A 17,577-nucleotide genomic window follows, 5' to 3' on the forward strand; every position below is an offset into this window, starting at 1 on the left:
TTGAATCTATAACTTCACCACTATGTATGTTAAAGGATGTTAAACTTAACTGGAACTAAATTGTTGGAAGGAAGGTGAGGACATTTGACTTGATGATGATTGCTTTGCATTTTGTCTTACAGTTTGAAAACTTTTCTGATAGTAATATGTGCATAATGCAATGGCCAGCTTCTGACTACTGTTTGGTTTTGGAGTTCTCTCCATATAACTAGCTGAGCCAATGAAATATTTTGTAGCTTGAGGTAAACTGAACTCAGGATACTGTTGGTGCAGGATCTAATGGGATACTTTATATGTATAAATATTCATAGTAAAAAATGTATATATGCTGCCCGAAGCAAAGCAATGCTGTTACATAGGTGTAACAGGTTTGTTTGCAGATCGAATGTACTGTTTGGAAATTGTATATCTTCAGTCAGATCTAAGTAGGAAAGCTTGGATGGCATTCCTTAATACCCCCAAGTGAGGATGGTGGAGTGCTTGCAAATCAGTCTTCCTACAGTCAGGATTCCAGGCTGTTAACTAAGAATGTGGCTATGCTTTTATCTTCTTTTAACTGAGTTTCCATTGTCAGGCAGTCCTTGGGGCTCTTTTTGTGTAGAGGGGAAAGACATGCATGTCAAGCAGTTAGTTATAAACCACTGAGTTCCTTCCTTTTGACCAGTTTAGTGTAAAACATGAAGCATTTGGAGAAAATAGTTCTATTCTTACATGTACTCTGTGCTTGCATAAGCAAAAAGAGAAATTCTAGAGGAATCATCAGGTGTGCTGAAAAGTGCAAAATATTCTGATTCTTGGCCACATTTTGAGTAATTTGTTCTTAATTTCAAGATTGTATCAATAAATTGATTGCTTTTCAAACAATAAGGTATGTGTTTTTCCCAGTATGAGATAATGCAATTGTAAATAGAAATAGCTGCAGGATCTGGTTTTGGAAATCAGGCTTTAATGTTTTCAAGCTATCTCTTAAAAATAAGCAAACACAAAACCTTTTTTAACAGCTTTCTGTAAATTCTCTAAGCACTATGAACTAGAAATGAATGCAATATGTAATGAGTGCTTGTGGGATTTGCATCAAGTTTTGGAACAGACTAGTACTTTGTTGCTAGCACTGGAGCTGAGGGTTGAGAACTTCAAGATTTCTTTGAACGCTGCATGAGAGAAAATGCGGACATTTGAATTTGCTTCAGCATGTGGACTTAACTCCCTTGTATTTGGTGTGCTAATGGAACTGTTTGCACCACTTGAGTCATTGCTTTGGGGATGTTTTTCCCCTTTTTGTTGCTGCTGTGCTCCAGGTGAAATGAGAATTTTGTTTGTGCTGACAGTGCTGTCATCAGCCAGCAAAATTTCTGGAACTTGAAATTACTTGTTGCAAATCTATATGTTCAGGGCTTCTGTAGTTAAATATTTGGATAAGCTTTCTTTTTCTCACCAATCTGTGTGAAGTATCCGGATGTAAAAAGAGCATCTAGGATCTTCTGAATGCCTTGTGCTGTCCTTTAGGAGCTTGTCTCAGTTTTGTTAACAAGGTATTATATGCGTGTGGAGAGAGAAATGTGCCTATATGGAGTGAATTGCCATTGCTATTAAACCTGAATTTTTGTTTCTTTTAAGAGCTGTGTATTCACAGATTTAAATCCCTTTCCAGCTCCATTTACCTCTCAATTCCCCTCTGCCTGGAAGTGAGTTGACTAAGGAACCCTTTCGATGGGATCAAAGGTTATTTGCTTTGGTTCTTCGTTTGCCTGGTATCACAGCACCAGAATCAGAACAGATGACAGGGGTGCCTGTGGATGACTCTGCTATCACACCTATGTGTGAAGTCACAGGAGGTGAGTGCTCTTGTTTCCTTTGATAAGTCATTACTTTCCAAAGTGTAAATTAATTCAGTTTGGTTCAATTAATTGTGTGATTCCATGCCATGGAATAAGGATTTTTAAGTTCTTGCAGTACTTTTAGAAACTCTTAAGAGTGTTATAATGAAACTAAAGAGACTGACAACAGTAAAGCTACAGACAATTAAATGTAGCCTATCTTGGAAGAATGAATCTGCTTTCTTCAGAAATGTTTTGTAAGGGAACTTACTTTTTTCTACTACACCTTGGTATTGCAATTAGAAATTGTTGTAATTGAGTCTGTTCTGCAGTAGTTTTGGTTAATTCCTGTCACACCATGGTCTAAAAAAGCCAGAGTGAAGGAAGTAAGTTGTTTTAGGTTTTTTCCCTCCAGAGCACACAGAATGCCTTTCAGAATGTATAATAAATCTGCAGAATTGGTACTTTTCTCAGTTACAGATCATATTGTTAAAATCTTAGCAATTATATTCCAGATCAAATTCAGGCATTGAGTTTATTACGTTTTAAAAGTATTCTTCTAGTGCATCAGAGAGGGTGTGATAGAGAGGAAATGAGGAGCTTTGAAAAGTATTCCAAAAGGATTTGATTCCACTGCTTTCTGACTATGTAGGCTGTACTGGCAAGTGCTTTGACTGAAATTTGTGGACAGTTTAAGTGTTGATGTCTGTCACAAGGGGGAGCCCATTTTCCACGGATGAAACCAAGAATTTGAGTTAGTCATTAAGGGTCTAAAATACAAACATTTCCAATGAGGCACTTGTCAGTGCTTCACTAGGCTGCCTTGCTGCTTAAAAAAAGAGGGAGTGTTCAGAAGAAGCTTTAAATCAATGATCCATACATGAATCAATGTGTGTGGTGCTTGAACAGTTTTCTATGATCCTAGTTAAAATAAGGGCAGAAACACTGAAGAGGTTTAACTGACTGTTTCGTTCTAGGTCGATCATATTGTGTGTGCTCTCCAAGAATGCTCAATCAATGTCTTGAGTCATTGGTGCAAAAAGTGCAGAGTGGAGTGGTAATAAATTTTGAAAAAGCTGGACCAGATCCCTCACCAATTGATGGTACTTGAAATTTTTTACACTATGGTATCAAATAACAGGGGTGACTGTCATCAATGCAACTTAGTGAACTTAATATAGTAGATGTCAAGTCAAAAGGGAAACTATTGCAATTTGCAACACTTAACTACAAAAAGGACTTACCTGGTAAGTCTGAAACTTTGTAGTGTCGCAAAATACTGGCTATTGCTGCCAGACATTCTGCATGTGGTCAAACCACTCAGGTAATCTTAAATGCATTTATTCATGTCAGCATAGTTAAAGGGAGTTATATGTTTTAAGCAGTTTTCAACCAGCTAGAATTGTAAATAACATGATATGGAAAGACCTCGGCTTATCCTTTTTTCTTCAGTGTATTAAAGTGGCTGTGGTAAGAGTTAAAATAGCAAATACCCCTGTGTGGCATTAATTACTCATTCTGAATGGCTTAGCTAGGTCTATCTTTGGATGCTACTGAGAAGTTTGTGAGTTCTTTTAAATTTTACTTTGCAATAAAAATTCTGGCAGTATTAGTCAGACTTCTTTAATGCTTGGATTTGAAGGTTCTGTTAATGACAATGGAGGAAAAATAAACATTATAATGAAGGGCTCTAGATAATTGCCTTTCTAGGCTTTCATCCTGTAAACATTCAATGCTTATTTGGTTTCTCAGTTTGTGTTTTTGCAGACATGCTTACTGACAACTATCTGCTATTCTTAGAAATAATATTAACTGCAGGAAGGGATTCCCTGGGTTTATAAATCTTTAACTCTTCACAGAGGTTATGAAATATTGTTCTTGAGTTTTAACGCTATTTTGACGCAAAGCCCTTTTCTTCTGTAGATGGGCAGATGGAGATATCCAGACCCTTTGGACCCCAACCTTGGCACAGCTGTCACAAACTTATCTATGTCAGACCAAACCCTAAAACTGGGGTTCCTATAGGTCATTGGCCTGTTCCTGAATCCTTTTGGCCAGATCAAAATTCTCCAACACTGGTATGTACTGAAGATAAAGGGTTTGTGCATGCAGGAAAATGCCAATATTTCCTATTCTGATTTTTTTTCAAATCTTGATGTATGTATTGCATTGTAGCAAATGTGGAAGCAGTGTGATCCAGGGAGTGATGCATGCAAGCCTATAAACTACTGATGAGCAAATAACATGGGGTTTTCTTTTTAGTAACTTTGAAGCATTAGGAAACTGCTTGTAACAGATTTTTGACCCAGAACATGTATTTGTTTGAACCATGTTAAATATCAAATGGTGGCACTTGGTAAAAGCCTATCAAATTCTATTGCCTTACAGAGGTTATTAATAAAAGATAGTATGATCTTGACAACTTGAATCCCTGTGGTAGTTCTACTTTCATTCTACCAAGTGAATATAATTGTGCAGTATAGCCACAACTTCAATTTATCCAAACTGAGAAAACCTCGGCTTTTAAGTTAATTTATTAAGGATTAATTTGTTTCTTTTTCACAAAAGAATGTATGCCACTGCTTTTTTGTCTGAGAACTAGTCATTAGTATAGTATAATGTGTTTTTGTGGTTCTGTTTATACTTGAAATCATTAAAGTAGAAATCCTGCAGTTGTGTAATGGTTACCTACATTTCGTGATGACTTCTGTTGAATTCTTCTGGGTTTTTCATATGAAATGGATGTGCTGACTAATACTCACTGAACTTCTTGCAAATTTTATCTCTTGGTTAGAAAACAGATGAAGTTGTTTGAAATCCAGATTTTTGAGGAGTGATTATGAAATTTTAGTCGTATTTACAGGTTTAGATATATTTGGCATCTGTGGCCACATTGGTTAAAGGATGTGGATGTCCTTCTGAACTGAAAGCATATATGAATAAAAGTAGATTTTCTGTAGTCATTTAAGAAACCAAGATGTCATTATGTAGTGAATATTTGAAGGCTGTTCTGTAGGAAAGCTGATTCTGTGTATTCTTTGAATCGCTTTCAGTAGCATATCTGCCTCCATTTGCTGTATAGAGTCTGTACAGTTTGCTACTCCAGATCTTAAACAAGATTGATAAAATAGATCTTGCCAAGTGAAGAGTTGTTGAATGAGATCTTTGAAAAGCCTGAAGTTGACTTACTCAAATGGCAAAAAGATGAGCTTTTTTTCTGTTGTAGTGTGTATAGCCCTCATAACTATAAAGCACTGTCGTGTACAGCTGAATTCTTGTTGACATCAATTGAAGTTCTGAGTTGTACCTTCCTCATGCAGTGTTGGGGAGCTAAGTTGCTGATAGTGTTTCAAGGCTTATATTTCAGTACTCTTCTAGCAGTAGTGTTCAAACACAGCATATGTTGCAATCAGTGTGTGTGTATGTAGCATATCTTGTCTGCCTAAGAGTTCATAGTTCAATACTTGACTTTGCCTGCCTGTTACCTGATCCAGTGTGGAGTGGTCTCAAACAGTTCTATCACAAGAACTGTGGCTAATGACACCACTAAGGCTTTCTTAAATGTATATGAAAGTCTGCTAATAATTATGCTAGCAGATCAACGTGTAAATGGCTGCTTCAGCTGCTCAGAGGTAAAAATAGGTCCGCTGTCCAGCAAAGGATTATTGGACTTCTCAAGTCTGAGTAGTCAATTTCTTTTGCAGCCTTTTTAATCGTAGTCTGACCTTGGTGGCTTGGTCAGAAACTCCACCACAACTATTTATTAGTCATATTCTTTGAAGAGCTGTTCTTTGTCCATTTGGTTGGGCCTCCTGTTTGGTGTCCAGTTGGAGAGCCCACCTTCCTCAGGGCAGAGACACTCAAAGCAAGACCAACTCTCTTGACAGATAACTTGTTTGGGTGGCTTATCTTAAAATGGAGAGCCTAGAGCTCAGACATAAAAGAATTGCTTTCAATGTGAAGTGGTATGATGGTCCAAGAGACCTTTTGTTTCTCTGCTTCGTCTTGTGTATTTGTGAGTTACTTTTTTGTAAATAGAGTAAATGGAAGGAGGCTTCCCAATTGAGCTCTTACTCAGATTCTAGTGGCCTTGGGGAAAGGCTCAGATCAAGTACAACAGCTTATATTACTCTCTTCAATGGAAAGTGTAGAGCTCCAATTTTCATCACACTGAAAATTGGCTCACCCTTTTGGCAAAAGAAATTTCAAGTTGTTAACTTACAGATGAAACTTGAAACACAAAGGTCTTTTTCCTGTGGTTAGTAAAAAGATTTAAAAAATCCAAACACTGAAATTTCTGGAATTGAATTTTTTTTTTTCTCAGGTCTAGTTAAACTGTGAGTTTTTAAGGTTTGTTTTTTTCTGAATTGACTCTACTCTTGATCTTTATAATTGTTTGAATTTTGTAGCTGTTAAATTTGCCAAGGAAGAAAAGCTCCTGGCAAAGTCAGCAAATGAAGAAGTACAGCACCTGCTTCTGGTGGGGAATGAAAATGGACATGTCCTAGAGTAGCATTGAGGATGTTTTTTGTCCCCACTAGGGCTAGTCCCATTTGTTCACTTTTAGGTGAATGCAAGAAGTCTTAGTTGCATATTGCTCTAGACTTACTATGTGAAGTAATTTGTCATTTATTTAGAAAACAAGGTTCCTTCAGAATAAGACAGTACTAACATCATAAATTGCTTAGGACTCATTAACAGTAAATGAATCCTGTATTGAGTAGGTTCCCTAAATACATGTGTTTTCCAAGAATCTGTATTGCTTCAGTTGTCATAGCACAAATGCATTTTAATTGTTGTGCAGCCTTATTAACAGTGGAATGCTTTGTTTAGCCACCTCGCACATCTCATCCTGTGGTGAAATTTTCCTGTACTGACTGTGAGCCGATGGTCATTGACAAACTGCCTTTTGATAAATATGAATTAGAACCTTCACCACTGACCCAGTTTATCCTGGAAAGAAAATCCCCTCAGACCTGCTGGCAGGCAAGTAGAATGCATGCTGAATTGAAGTCTATGGAATGCTGTTTTTCATATATCTTATTCTATAATCAAAATAGAATGTAAAGTTTCAGAACACAATACTTGGAGTGTAAATCCAATGTAATGTGTTTTATTGCAGGTGTATGTGAGCAATAGTGCAAAATACAGTGAACTTGGTCATCCTTTTGGTTACTTGAAAGCTAGTACAGCGCTGAATTGTGTGAATTTATTTGTGATGCCTTACAATTACCCAGTCCTGCTTCCACTGCTAGGTAAATACCACTTCATACAAATTTGCTTATGTGGTAGGTAATTGAAACATTGATATAATCTAAATAGATTACTGCAGTTAATGCCAGTATTAATAACACTTGGAAAGTGAAACAAGCTACTAGAATCAGTAGCTTGTTTCACTTGTTTCCAGTTGTCTGGCCTTCATGACTCAGTGTGTAAGATGATTTACTCAATCATCACTTGCAGATATGTTTTGATCTCACTTTCATTAAGGGGTATTTTTCTTAATCTATTGTCTCAATACCAATTAAATTTGATAATTTATCAGGTTCCATTTTTGGCTGCAGCGTTAATCTTGTATGTGCTTGGTTTAGTTGTATATATATTGATTTGTAGAAAGTAATTTAATCATGGAGGAATTTGCATTTCTTCAGGAGTTTCTTTAACTAGAATTTTATTTTTTAGGAAAAAAAAGATGCAATGCTATCTAGACATGCCTTTCATTTTGTTTTGCTTTGCTTTTTTTATAACCATTAGATGACTTGTTTAAAGTACACAAGGCAAAGCCTACGTTGAAATGGCGTCAGTCATTTGAAAGCTATTTGAAGACAATGCCTCCTTATTATCTTGGGGTAAGATGACTGTGTTAAAATTTCTGGATTATTGTTGTCTTTCCACTATGGATGTAGTCTCTATTTTAAGTAGAATGAGTATTAATTTAGGAGAGAATAGTTAAACTTCATACATAATGAGTGTTTTCACTGGAGTCTTGTGGGGAGGCTTGAGACATGAATGCTATGGAATTTTCTTAATTTCATAATACACTGGGACTGGTGGCATATAAATGATATTTTTGTTAACTGATTGTGTATTAATTGAACTATTTTTAAAAAATTATGCCCTGAGTGTCTTTTTTGTTGTTCTTTTTGAACGTTCAGAACCTCAGGTTCTATTTGAAATGGGTACAATTAGTTGGAGTATGTATAAAGTTAAATATGACCATGCAATATATTCCATGTTTCAGCCTTTGAAGAAAGCTGTGAGAATGATGGGAGCACCAAACCTTATAGCTGACAATGTGGAATATGGACTTAGTTACAGTGTCATTTCATATCTCAAAAAGTTGAGTCAGCAGGTAATGTTGAAGCAAAAGAGCAGTAAAAACTTATTCTAATAGTAGGATAATCTTAAAATACTCAAGTTCAGTAGCTTTGTAGGAAAAAAGAGCAGAAAGATCAAGTTAATACTTTCCCATAAGCAATTACCAAAAAATAATTTTGGTTTTTTGAATTGAAGGAAAATGCAACATTTAAATACAGCCTTTATAAACGGGACTATATAGAGACAGGAAGTACAAGTTGAGGTTTTTTCCTGTTTAAGGAGCATTTTCGCTTAGCAGAGAGTAACATACTTTTGTCAAAAAAAAAATGTTGTCTTTAAAGATGTGTTAGTGTTTTTCAGGAAATAGAGATTTGTGCTTGATGCATCAAAATCAAACTCTTCTTTCTTTGGCTTGTGGCATGAAGTGCAAAGTGTTCAATAAATAAGATAACTGACATAAGAGAATATCAAGTAATGATACCTATGTAGAAATGTCAAGTTATTGTTTGAAATTGTTGAAATTGCTGACCGTGTTCAGAATAGTGTCCGAATCTTTGACTAGGCTCCTGCACCAGCTAAAGCATTTCTGCCCTGCTACCTCCACTTTTGAACTGTGCATGTTAAGCTTTGTGTTCAAGATGATAAAAAGTAAACTTGAAACTTCAAGAAACAGTAGTGCCAAGTACTTGTAACTTAGGTAATGAGTTTTTATGGACCAGCTTTTTCTTAAAACATGAATATAAAAGGTTATTTGAGGAAGCAAGTGTCCTAAAGTTTAGAGCATATCCTGTTAAATCATAGTCATATTGCTCACTAATCTGTGATCTGGTGTCTCAGCCTAGGCATCTTTGACTCCTCTAAGATGTAAGGACACGCACTGCAAGTTGTACTTAAAGCTTTTGTAACTTCTGATGGGCCCTGCCAGTAAAGACTCAGTATTCTCAATACATACTCAAATTTTTGAGTAGTCTATAAATTTGTGAAATTGCAAAATCAAAATTGGCAGTTGTATTACTAAATTCTTTTTGGCTCTTTTCACTTTATTCTGTCAAAACGCTGGCGTTTAATGAGCACGTTTTATTTTGGTACAAATCTAACGTAATGTTGGGGGCTAGGTCTCTCTGGTCAACCAGCTGGTTATTTTCATATGTTGCACATTTTTTAATGCTGTGACTATTTGTATTGAGCTTTTAAAAAGTTGGTGCAATTGGGTGACTGATTGCAACTACAGTTGTGGGAAAATCAGTCTTGTGAGAGTTTTGACTGTTCTCTACAGGAACAGCTGAACATCATACGAGTACAGATAGATCTGCAGAGAATTACTGGTCAAATAATGGCATTTTATGAAAATAAAAGCATTGCATGCATATTGGTGCTTAGATACTGTAATGGGCAGCAGAGGAGAAATATGCAGAAAACTGTTCACTATATTTAAAACTGTGGTAGGCATTAAGTGGTTATGTATTAAGCACTCCTTAAGCGCTCAGCCTGGTTATGGTTGTCATAGTGTGTTAGCACATTGTTGAATCTTGTAGGTAGGAATTTAAAATGAATAAGTCTGACTAATCCTTTTAAGAGCATATTGTCAATTTTATTTATTTATTTATTTCAAATTAAGGCCAAAATAGAGTCCGATAGAGTCATTGGCTCTGTAGGCAAAAAGGTAGCGCAAGAGACTGGAATTAAGGTCAGAAGCAGATCACACAACCTGTCTATGGCACATAGGAACGATTTTCAACATCTGCTACAGGGGATTACTGGGGAAATTCCTCATAGACCTCTAGACCTCAATATGAAGGAGTATGCTGGGTTCCAAATAGCTTTGCTGAATAAGGTAAGCACCACTGTGTGTAATGTTGTTATTTTCAATATACTTCCATTGAAATGCTAGATATTGTTTCTTACAAGGCATTAATTGGAATTTCATTTACTGGAACCATAGGATTTGAAACCTCAGACATTTAGAAATGCTTATGACATACCCAGAAGAAATCTTTTGGATCAGTTAACACGAATGCGATCTAATTTATTGAAGAGTACTTGCAAGTTGCTCAAAGGACAAGATGAAGGTTAGATAACAATTTATATTTTGTCTGCCTGTGATGTGATGTGGTCATTGCTATAAAACAATGTAACAAATAATGTAGTTCTTTAAAACTTGGTGGATGTCTGCTCTTGGCATTAAACTGCATGGATTTTTTAATATGCTTTATCCTTACCTTATTGGAAGAAAAAATGGTGAGAACAGAAGGTTGCTGATTCACTGCTTTATCCTTAGGACCATGTGAGGGGACTTGGGCTTTCACAGAAGGTTCTTTGTTCACTGTTTTTCCTGACTTTCATGGATGCATCTGATAAAATCAAAGGGCAGTTCTGAACATTATGATCTCTCTCAGTAGAAGTGGATTGTGAGCAGTGGGAAAGTAAGCTAGCTTACTGGGTGCTGCCACTGATTGTTTTTGCCTGTTGAGCCAACAGCAAATGGTTCAGTAGTCACTAATTTATTCCTTTACCTTTTTTCCTGTGTCTTCTGGCACTGCTTTGTGGCATTTAACCAAAGATGTTGAAATAAGTAGAGTGAGAAGGGCAATGCAAGTGAAAGCTTGTGCTGTGTTAGTGCTGCCACTACTTAGGTCAGATTAACATCTGTACATTTCACATTACATTATCACTTTGTGAGAGTAGCTGTTCTTCAGAGAGGAGGATTAACTCATGTTAGGAATTTTTTTCTGTATTTTTTTCTGGATGAAGGCTTGGCAGCTCTTGAACTAGAACAAGTTTAAAATCAGCCCCTATATTTTTAAGAATTTGTTGATTTACAGTGATCAAAAGTCACCCGTGCTCTGGGAAAACGCTGGTCTTGACAGTTAAGTTTTGGGTTGCTAAAATTGGACAAAGTTATCTCAAAGCTGTCTTCAGCATGGCATTCCTACTTTGCTTTAATGTATCTTCTGTTTGTAGTAATGTTTTAGTTCTAATTTGTTCCTAGTCTGTTTTGCCATGCTAGTCTGTTCTAACTAAGGTGTTCCTAGTCTGTTTTTCCATCCATTGCTCTGTTGTAAAGTTGGGACACATTGGAAAACTAATGTCTGTGCATGACAACTACGGCTTATCTGTTGTCAAAATGATAATCCCCAAGACATGTACTGATTCCTTTGAGCAAGTCTCCTGAAGTGTTATAAATACCAGTTAGGCAAGAAAAATGGTGAGCTTTGTACAGCTGTTTTGTTAATGCATATGATAAGTCTGAACACTGGAGGTATGAAATGGATACAGACTAAATTCTCATAATGTGAGCAGTACTGTGTATTAATTAACTCCTCTGTTATAATAGATCAAGTTCACAGTGTACCTATAGCACAAATGGGAAACTACCAGGAGTATCTAAAGCAAATACCTTCTCCACTCCGAGAACTTGATCCTGATCAACCACGAAGGCTTCATACATTTGGCAATCCATTCAAATTAGACAAAAAGGTGACTTTTCTGTAAAGCTTTTTAAAAAATGTGCTGTTGTGTGTCTGTTACTGCCTACATTGTTCTTTGAGTAGTCTATTGGAGAAACCCTTTCAAATACTTGTAAAAGAAATGGCTGCAAACTGTCTGTTTTTCTTTGATCAGTAGTATCTTATGGAGGGCAGCCTTTATTGGAACACCAGTATTATGTCTCTAAATTGTATTATAACTGAAATATTTCTCCCAAAGTTGAGAGTCTTGGCTGTCCCTTTTATCCAAATCTCTTAGAGTTGACCAAACTGCCAGTAACATTTAGAGTTCTTGTATTAAATATGTGAGTCTCTTTGCAACTATTGAAAAGGCAGTTCGGTGGCCCACTCCCTTGGCTTACTTGGCAGGCTGTTGGATAAGGGCCTTAAGCACATTTATCTGGTGTTGGTTGACAGTTTGGAATTCCAAACATAATGATATATTGTATGTAACTCATACACATGCTATACATTATTGTAATGTCAGAGCATTTATTGTACCTTATGTTACATGGGTTTGGTGTGAAGCTTAAGAATTCTTCCTGTTAAATTAATTTCAGGGAATGATGATAGATGAAGCAGATGAATTCGTATCAGGACCTCAGAATAAACATAAAAGACCTGGAGAACCAAATATGCAAGGGATTCCAAAAAGGCGACGTTGTATGTCCCCCCTTCTCAGAGGGCGACCACCAACTCTTCCAGTTGTCAATAACCACATTGGAGGAAAAGGGCCCCCTACACCAATTGCACAAGCACAGTCTGACCTTATTAAACCCATTGCTATTCACAAAAGTAAGTGAATCTTCAAAATCTTTAAAGTTTGCTTTTTAATTTATCTGAAAAAAACCTTTGTGTAAAAAACCTGAGGGTTAATTTGTGAAATATGGCAATTCTATCCCTCCCTCTTGAAAATAAGGTACTTAAGTGTGTGTGTCTGGGGCTAATTACAGAGTTCATATATTCCTTTGGATGGAAGTCTTCCATATAAAATCTAAGTATAAACAAGGTATTTCCTCTCTCCTGAGAAGACAGTGTAGACCATGAGAAGAGTTTTCTTCCTTTGCCTGGAAATTTAGATATTCTAGAAGTATCACAGCATGAAGTTAGTTTGAGTTTTGCTCTTGTGCAGTGAAATCATTATCCTAGGTGTGAAGCTGAGGAGCTGTATAACTCTCTTATTCATTGGTTAGTACTAAAGTAAATTTGGTTAGTTTGATTTAAAAAGAGAAAGACACCATGTCAAAAATCACTCTTTACAGGTGTTATTTCTTTTGTTGATACTCCATACAGTAATTTCCTTTTCCATACAAAGACTATAACCGGGATTTTTTTTTGAAAGTCATTAATTGCCAGGAGATAGTGACCGGTTCAGTGTTATAATCCACAAACAAGCTTTCTTATGCCTGGCATGTACAGTGGACTCTGTAAGCTGGAGCATAGTTTTAAGAGTCTAATGCTGATCTGGCTCATTGACTTGTATGAAATGATAAGGAATTTGAATGTAGCAAGTGTCATTTTTGTTTTTTCAGCATCAGAAACAAATAATGAAGTTGGAGTTGATGATGTCATTGAGAATCACAGTACAGACTCCCTTTCATCAGATGTTTTCCCAAATGCTGTGGATTCAGAGTTTTCACTGTCCTCTTCACCATTCAATTCCTTGGATCGACCAACAGCTCCTACAGAGGATGTAGGCCATGAACATTTAGGGAATAATTTGAATGCTGATGGGTTTTTGGAGAATCACGAGGAATCAGGTAGTAAAGAGCAAAGTCCAGAAGAGAACTTGACAATGTCTTCACCTAGCAAAGGGAAAAAGCCAGTGCACTGCAGGAGTTCCAGAGAGATTAATATAGAGCTAAGAGCACAAATTATGAAGGAGATCCGAAAACCAGGAAGGAGTAAGTATACTGAATTTCTTTCAGATAATTGGCATGAAAGTTAAACAAAGAATTCATGTTAGATCACTATTTTAGAAGTGTACTGGACCATGAGACTGAAGCAAAATTAAATTTAAAGCTGAAAAAATTTGTTTTAAAACCTCTGCTAAAAACTTACTGTAGGAGTAATTAAAACATTGCTATACTTAAGCAGTGTTCATGAAAGTAATGTGTTTTATATCAATACTAGAATTAACTCGATAAGTGTTAGTAATATCCTAAAGGTGTAATATCATGTGTTTTTTAATATTTGTTCTCATTAAATAAGATGTTCTTGCTCCAGTTGATAGGAGATAGAGCTTAAAAGTTTACAAACATTGAATGTTGCATTTCACTCAGATCTATTACAACAGATATCTGTATAGGCATCTTTTAAATAACTGATGTTTCTGTTCTCTTGACATTTAAGAATATGAAAGAATCTTCTTTTTGCTGAAGCATGTGCAAGGGAGCTTACAAACCCGGCTGATATTTTTACAGAATGTTATAAAAGAAGCTTCAAGGTAGGTAACAGGATTGTATTATTCTTACAAAACTGCACCATGCTGTGCCATGTATAATTGCTGGACAATCACACAATTGTTTGAAACAATGCTTTGCACTTCAAGTAAATAATTCCCCATGAAAGAGCAGAAATGCATAAGCTTCTTGAGGTGTTGTTTGTAAAAGCTTACCTTTTTCCCTTGGATTTTGGCTTAAGGATGTTAGCAACTCTAACTGCCAAATCCCTGTAAGTGTAGATGGACAATGGTGTAGAAAGAGAAGGTAACTTGTAAAAAATAATTCAAATTAAAGTTCAGGTGAGTGTACTGCTAATTTGAAAATGTAATGGAGCTGCCAGTTACTTGGAATTAGGCTTTCAGAAACACCATCAGCTTGAAATCTTGTCCTAAACTTAGTTTTTAAATTCAGGTGTGCTCATAAAGATATGTCTCTACTCTTCAGCATACTTCATTCAGAGATAGCGTAGTCCAGTCTGAGACTTTGGAAATGGAGGTGGCTTTTCTCTGAAGAAGAGTGACTTGATAAGGATTTAAACCCTGTGTTTTTCATCCAGGTAGAAACTGTTCCTTACAGTATCTTTAGACTGTCCATACTTAGCCTCCTACATGCTTACTGAGAGGAAAAAAGGAGAAATGTATTAGAACCAATAGTGTTTTTGAGTTGCAGGGGATAAGTAATTCCAGGATCTTGCAGGGATTGTAAATATAACCAGAACTTTGAGGCTAACTTTGGAAACCTCAAAGAATAGCTGCTTCTTAGTCTCTAATATGTTTTGTAGTAGTCAGCTATTTTCCTGTGGCATTAAGCAAATTTCATGATAAAATAATTTTAGGAGAAAACCATGCCTCTCAAGGTATGCTGAATGTTGGACATGGCTACAGATCCTCTAGCCTTCTATTGCCAGCTTGGTGGGGCATGTAAATCTATGTAGATCATGCTCTTCCTTTAGCAACTATGCTTCCTTTTGCTTGATTGTTACATTGCCTGTCAGAGTTGTTCTGTATGTTGCAAATTATGCATTCTTCCTCACTGTCACAGCACACAATAACAATACTATTGCTCTTGGAGGCAGCCCTTAGTGGGGTTGGAATTTTTGTGCTGTAAAATTAGGCTTTTAAGATCACCTGTAGCTCTCATATCTCTTGCACAGTCTCTTTATTCCAGCTATCTTTAGTTGACAATTCGACAAAATTTGGCAATGGTTGAGTGTTGCTCTTGGATGCATCAGGGATTATGAGAGGCTTGTGATCTGGAAATTAGGAGAGGGGTACCCTGTCTCTGTGAGCCAAAGGCATGGACCAGGATGTCTGACTGGAACTAGAGGCTTCTGCTGGAGTTTAGTGAAGTCACAGGACTGAACTTGGGATATAGTTCAAAATATTGTCATTGCTGCTTGTCTTTGAACATACATATGGCTACCAAAGCATTGGTCAGAAGTGGCTTCTCCGAAGTGCAGAAATGTTGCACGGGGGAGGGTTTGGCTGGGACCAGCTAGGAGTTGTACTTCCTGAGGTGGGGGTGTAAGCAGAGGTGACAGAATGGCCTGCTGATCAAATCTGTACAACTGATATGGAATAGGGCTGCAGAGACTCCAGAGATATGGAGTTTGGATGCCTGTATTTTCCTTTAATTTCTTTCTCAAAGTTTTAACTTGTGTTGTTTGTCAGGAAATCTGCTTTGCACTGTGTAATGGCTGTTCCTCCACCAGTACCAGCTTTGTTAACTTGGGTGAATGCATCATGAAGGCATGCAAATAATCCCTAAAAGCTGTTTGCCAGCTTTAGGATTATAGTTCTTTTGATGTATATTTTATTTCTGTGCTTCAGAACTTCACTTTTGGAAGCAACAAACTCTTAACTGTCTTTTTCCTGGATTTCTGAGAGCTGAGTGATGTTCAGCTATAATAAACTATTGTAGTTTTGTATTCAGCAAATGGAAAAGCAAGTTAGTGGTTTACCAGAATGTTGGGAGACAGTGTATGTATACAAATGAGGTATGTGTATACCTCATCATGCACTGCTCCTGAACTAATAACTGAAGTTTCCAGAATTCAGTTAAAGTTCTGTCAATGATGTTTTGTGTATTACTCTGTGCATCCATTGTAATGCTTTCTTTTAAATCCAGGTTTAAAAAACGAATGCTGATAGAACAGCTTGAGAGTTTTCTGGAAGAAATCCATCGCAGATCCAATCAGGTCAACCATATCAAGAGCAGCTAAGAAACTGCACATGAGAGAGCCACAGCAGGGCACTGCTGTTCTTACTTGCATTCATTTTTGACATGCACTCTTATCTCAAGTTCCTGTACCTGAAAGAATGAGAAGCTGCTCAATAAAGTGATGAGAAGTATCAATCATCCTTTTTTTTTCTTCACTTCTGTTATTTTTGTAATGTGAAATATACTACAAAAACATTTTTATTTAACTAAATTGAGAACTTCTTGCTTGTCATGGACATAAGTGTCACTTACCCTCAGGTTCTATTTTTCTTAATCTTACCTTCAAAACTATCACCTCTTAAGGTTGAACTTTGCCAAAAAATTGCTTTGTAATTTTCAAAAAGTAAAAAGCACATACATTAAACAAGGTAATGTTTTGTATATACAGTTATTTTGGATATATTATTGTAAGTTGTATAAATGTATTTTGAAAAATATTTAAGAAAAGCACTTTTGTTATTCCATCAATAAAATCTCTATTTTAATCTTTGTGTAGGTTTGAGTATAGTTTTTATCAAAATTATTTGTTTTGCCTTCCCTTTCCAGAGCTTGTGTTCTGGTATCTGTGTTAGAGACTGAACAGTGGGTATGTATCACTGGATGTTCTGCTGTTAATCGGAATGAGGAAAAAAGAGCTAATGCTGAATTGCAGCTACAGTAGGATATCTTGTGTACTTTGCACTTTTGGTGGCCAGCATAACAAAGTGATGTGTTGTAGGCACATTTGTAGCCACGACAAACCCTGTGGTTTTATTGGGGGATACAGTGCAGTAAGCAGGGGTCAGTAGCCTTTGAGGAAGGCTGCACAGAGGTTTTCTGTCTCAGAGGATTTTACGGGTTTACAAGTGTGGGAACAGCCACAGAGTGCTGCTGCCTGGACACAAAATATCATTGATTGCTTTACTGGCCACATCTTTCAGCTGTGCTGGGTGCTCTGGGTTATCTGCAAGGCTTTGTTTGATTCAGTGGGAGCTGATTAAAACAGTCCTCTCTAATGCTTTTCTTGGGAGTAGTGATTTGCTGTCTCCCCCCAAAATTATGGGCCTGGGTTTCTGATGCTTGTGCCATGAGTTGTTGAACACTTGCCATATCCCAACTTTTGTCAGGATGCTGAAAAGCAGCCCCCATTTTTCATGATGCCAGGAGTCACATTCAGTGTTTTTCTGGAATGTCTGTTCTATGTTGTGTGCTTCAAAGGCAGTAGAGGTAGTGCTGCTGTCTCTTTTAGCAGTATTTGTTTGGTCACTGAGTGGGTATTTCTGCTTCTTACCTGCTTTGTCAGGAGCAGGCTGC

At 36.8% G+C, this 17,577-nt stretch overlaps 1 protein-coding gene across 3 annotated transcripts in view; it reads left to right on the forward strand.

The window, feature by feature from the left end:
* INTS6 (integrator complex subunit 6) overlaps window positions 1-16,769 on the forward strand; it is a 38,997-nt gene extending 22,228 nt beyond the window's left edge. For 2 of the 3 annotated variants that reach the window (XM_059466316.1, XM_059466315.1), the window contains 14 exons: window positions 1,652-1,835; window positions 2,795-2,920; window positions 3,741-3,895; window positions 6,651-6,803; window positions 6,940-7,072; window positions 7,572-7,666; window positions 8,059-8,169; window positions 9,754-9,969; window positions 10,078-10,204; window positions 11,470-11,612; window positions 12,181-12,415; window positions 13,153-13,524; window positions 13,973-14,066; window positions 16,192-16,769. In XM_059466316.1, coding sequence (XP_059322299.1) covers window positions 1,652-1,835; window positions 2,795-2,920; window positions 3,741-3,895; window positions 6,651-6,803; window positions 6,940-7,072; window positions 7,572-7,666; window positions 8,059-8,169; window positions 9,754-9,969; window positions 10,078-10,204; window positions 11,470-11,612; window positions 12,181-12,415; window positions 13,153-13,524; window positions 13,973-14,066; window positions 16,192-16,285 — 2,238 coding nt within the window. In that variant the 3' untranslated portion in view covers window positions 16,286-16,769. The remainder of the gene's footprint in view (window positions 1-1,651; window positions 1,836-2,794; window positions 2,921-3,740; window positions 3,896-6,650; window positions 6,804-6,939; window positions 7,073-7,571; window positions 7,667-8,058; window positions 8,170-9,753; window positions 9,970-10,077; window positions 10,205-11,469; window positions 11,613-12,180; window positions 12,416-13,152; window positions 13,525-13,972; window positions 14,067-16,191) is intronic. The other variant, XM_059466317.1, reaches the window with a different exon arrangement.
* Window positions 16,770-17,577: the final 808 nt, after the last annotated feature.

This window comes from Ammospiza nelsoni, chromosome 2 (assembly GCF_027579445.1).
Source record: "Ammospiza nelsoni isolate bAmmNel1 chromosome 2, bAmmNel1.pri, whole genome shotgun sequence".
In the NCBI taxonomy this organism is placed as follows: domain Eukaryota; kingdom Metazoa; phylum Chordata; class Aves; order Passeriformes; family Passerellidae; genus Ammospiza; species Ammospiza nelsoni.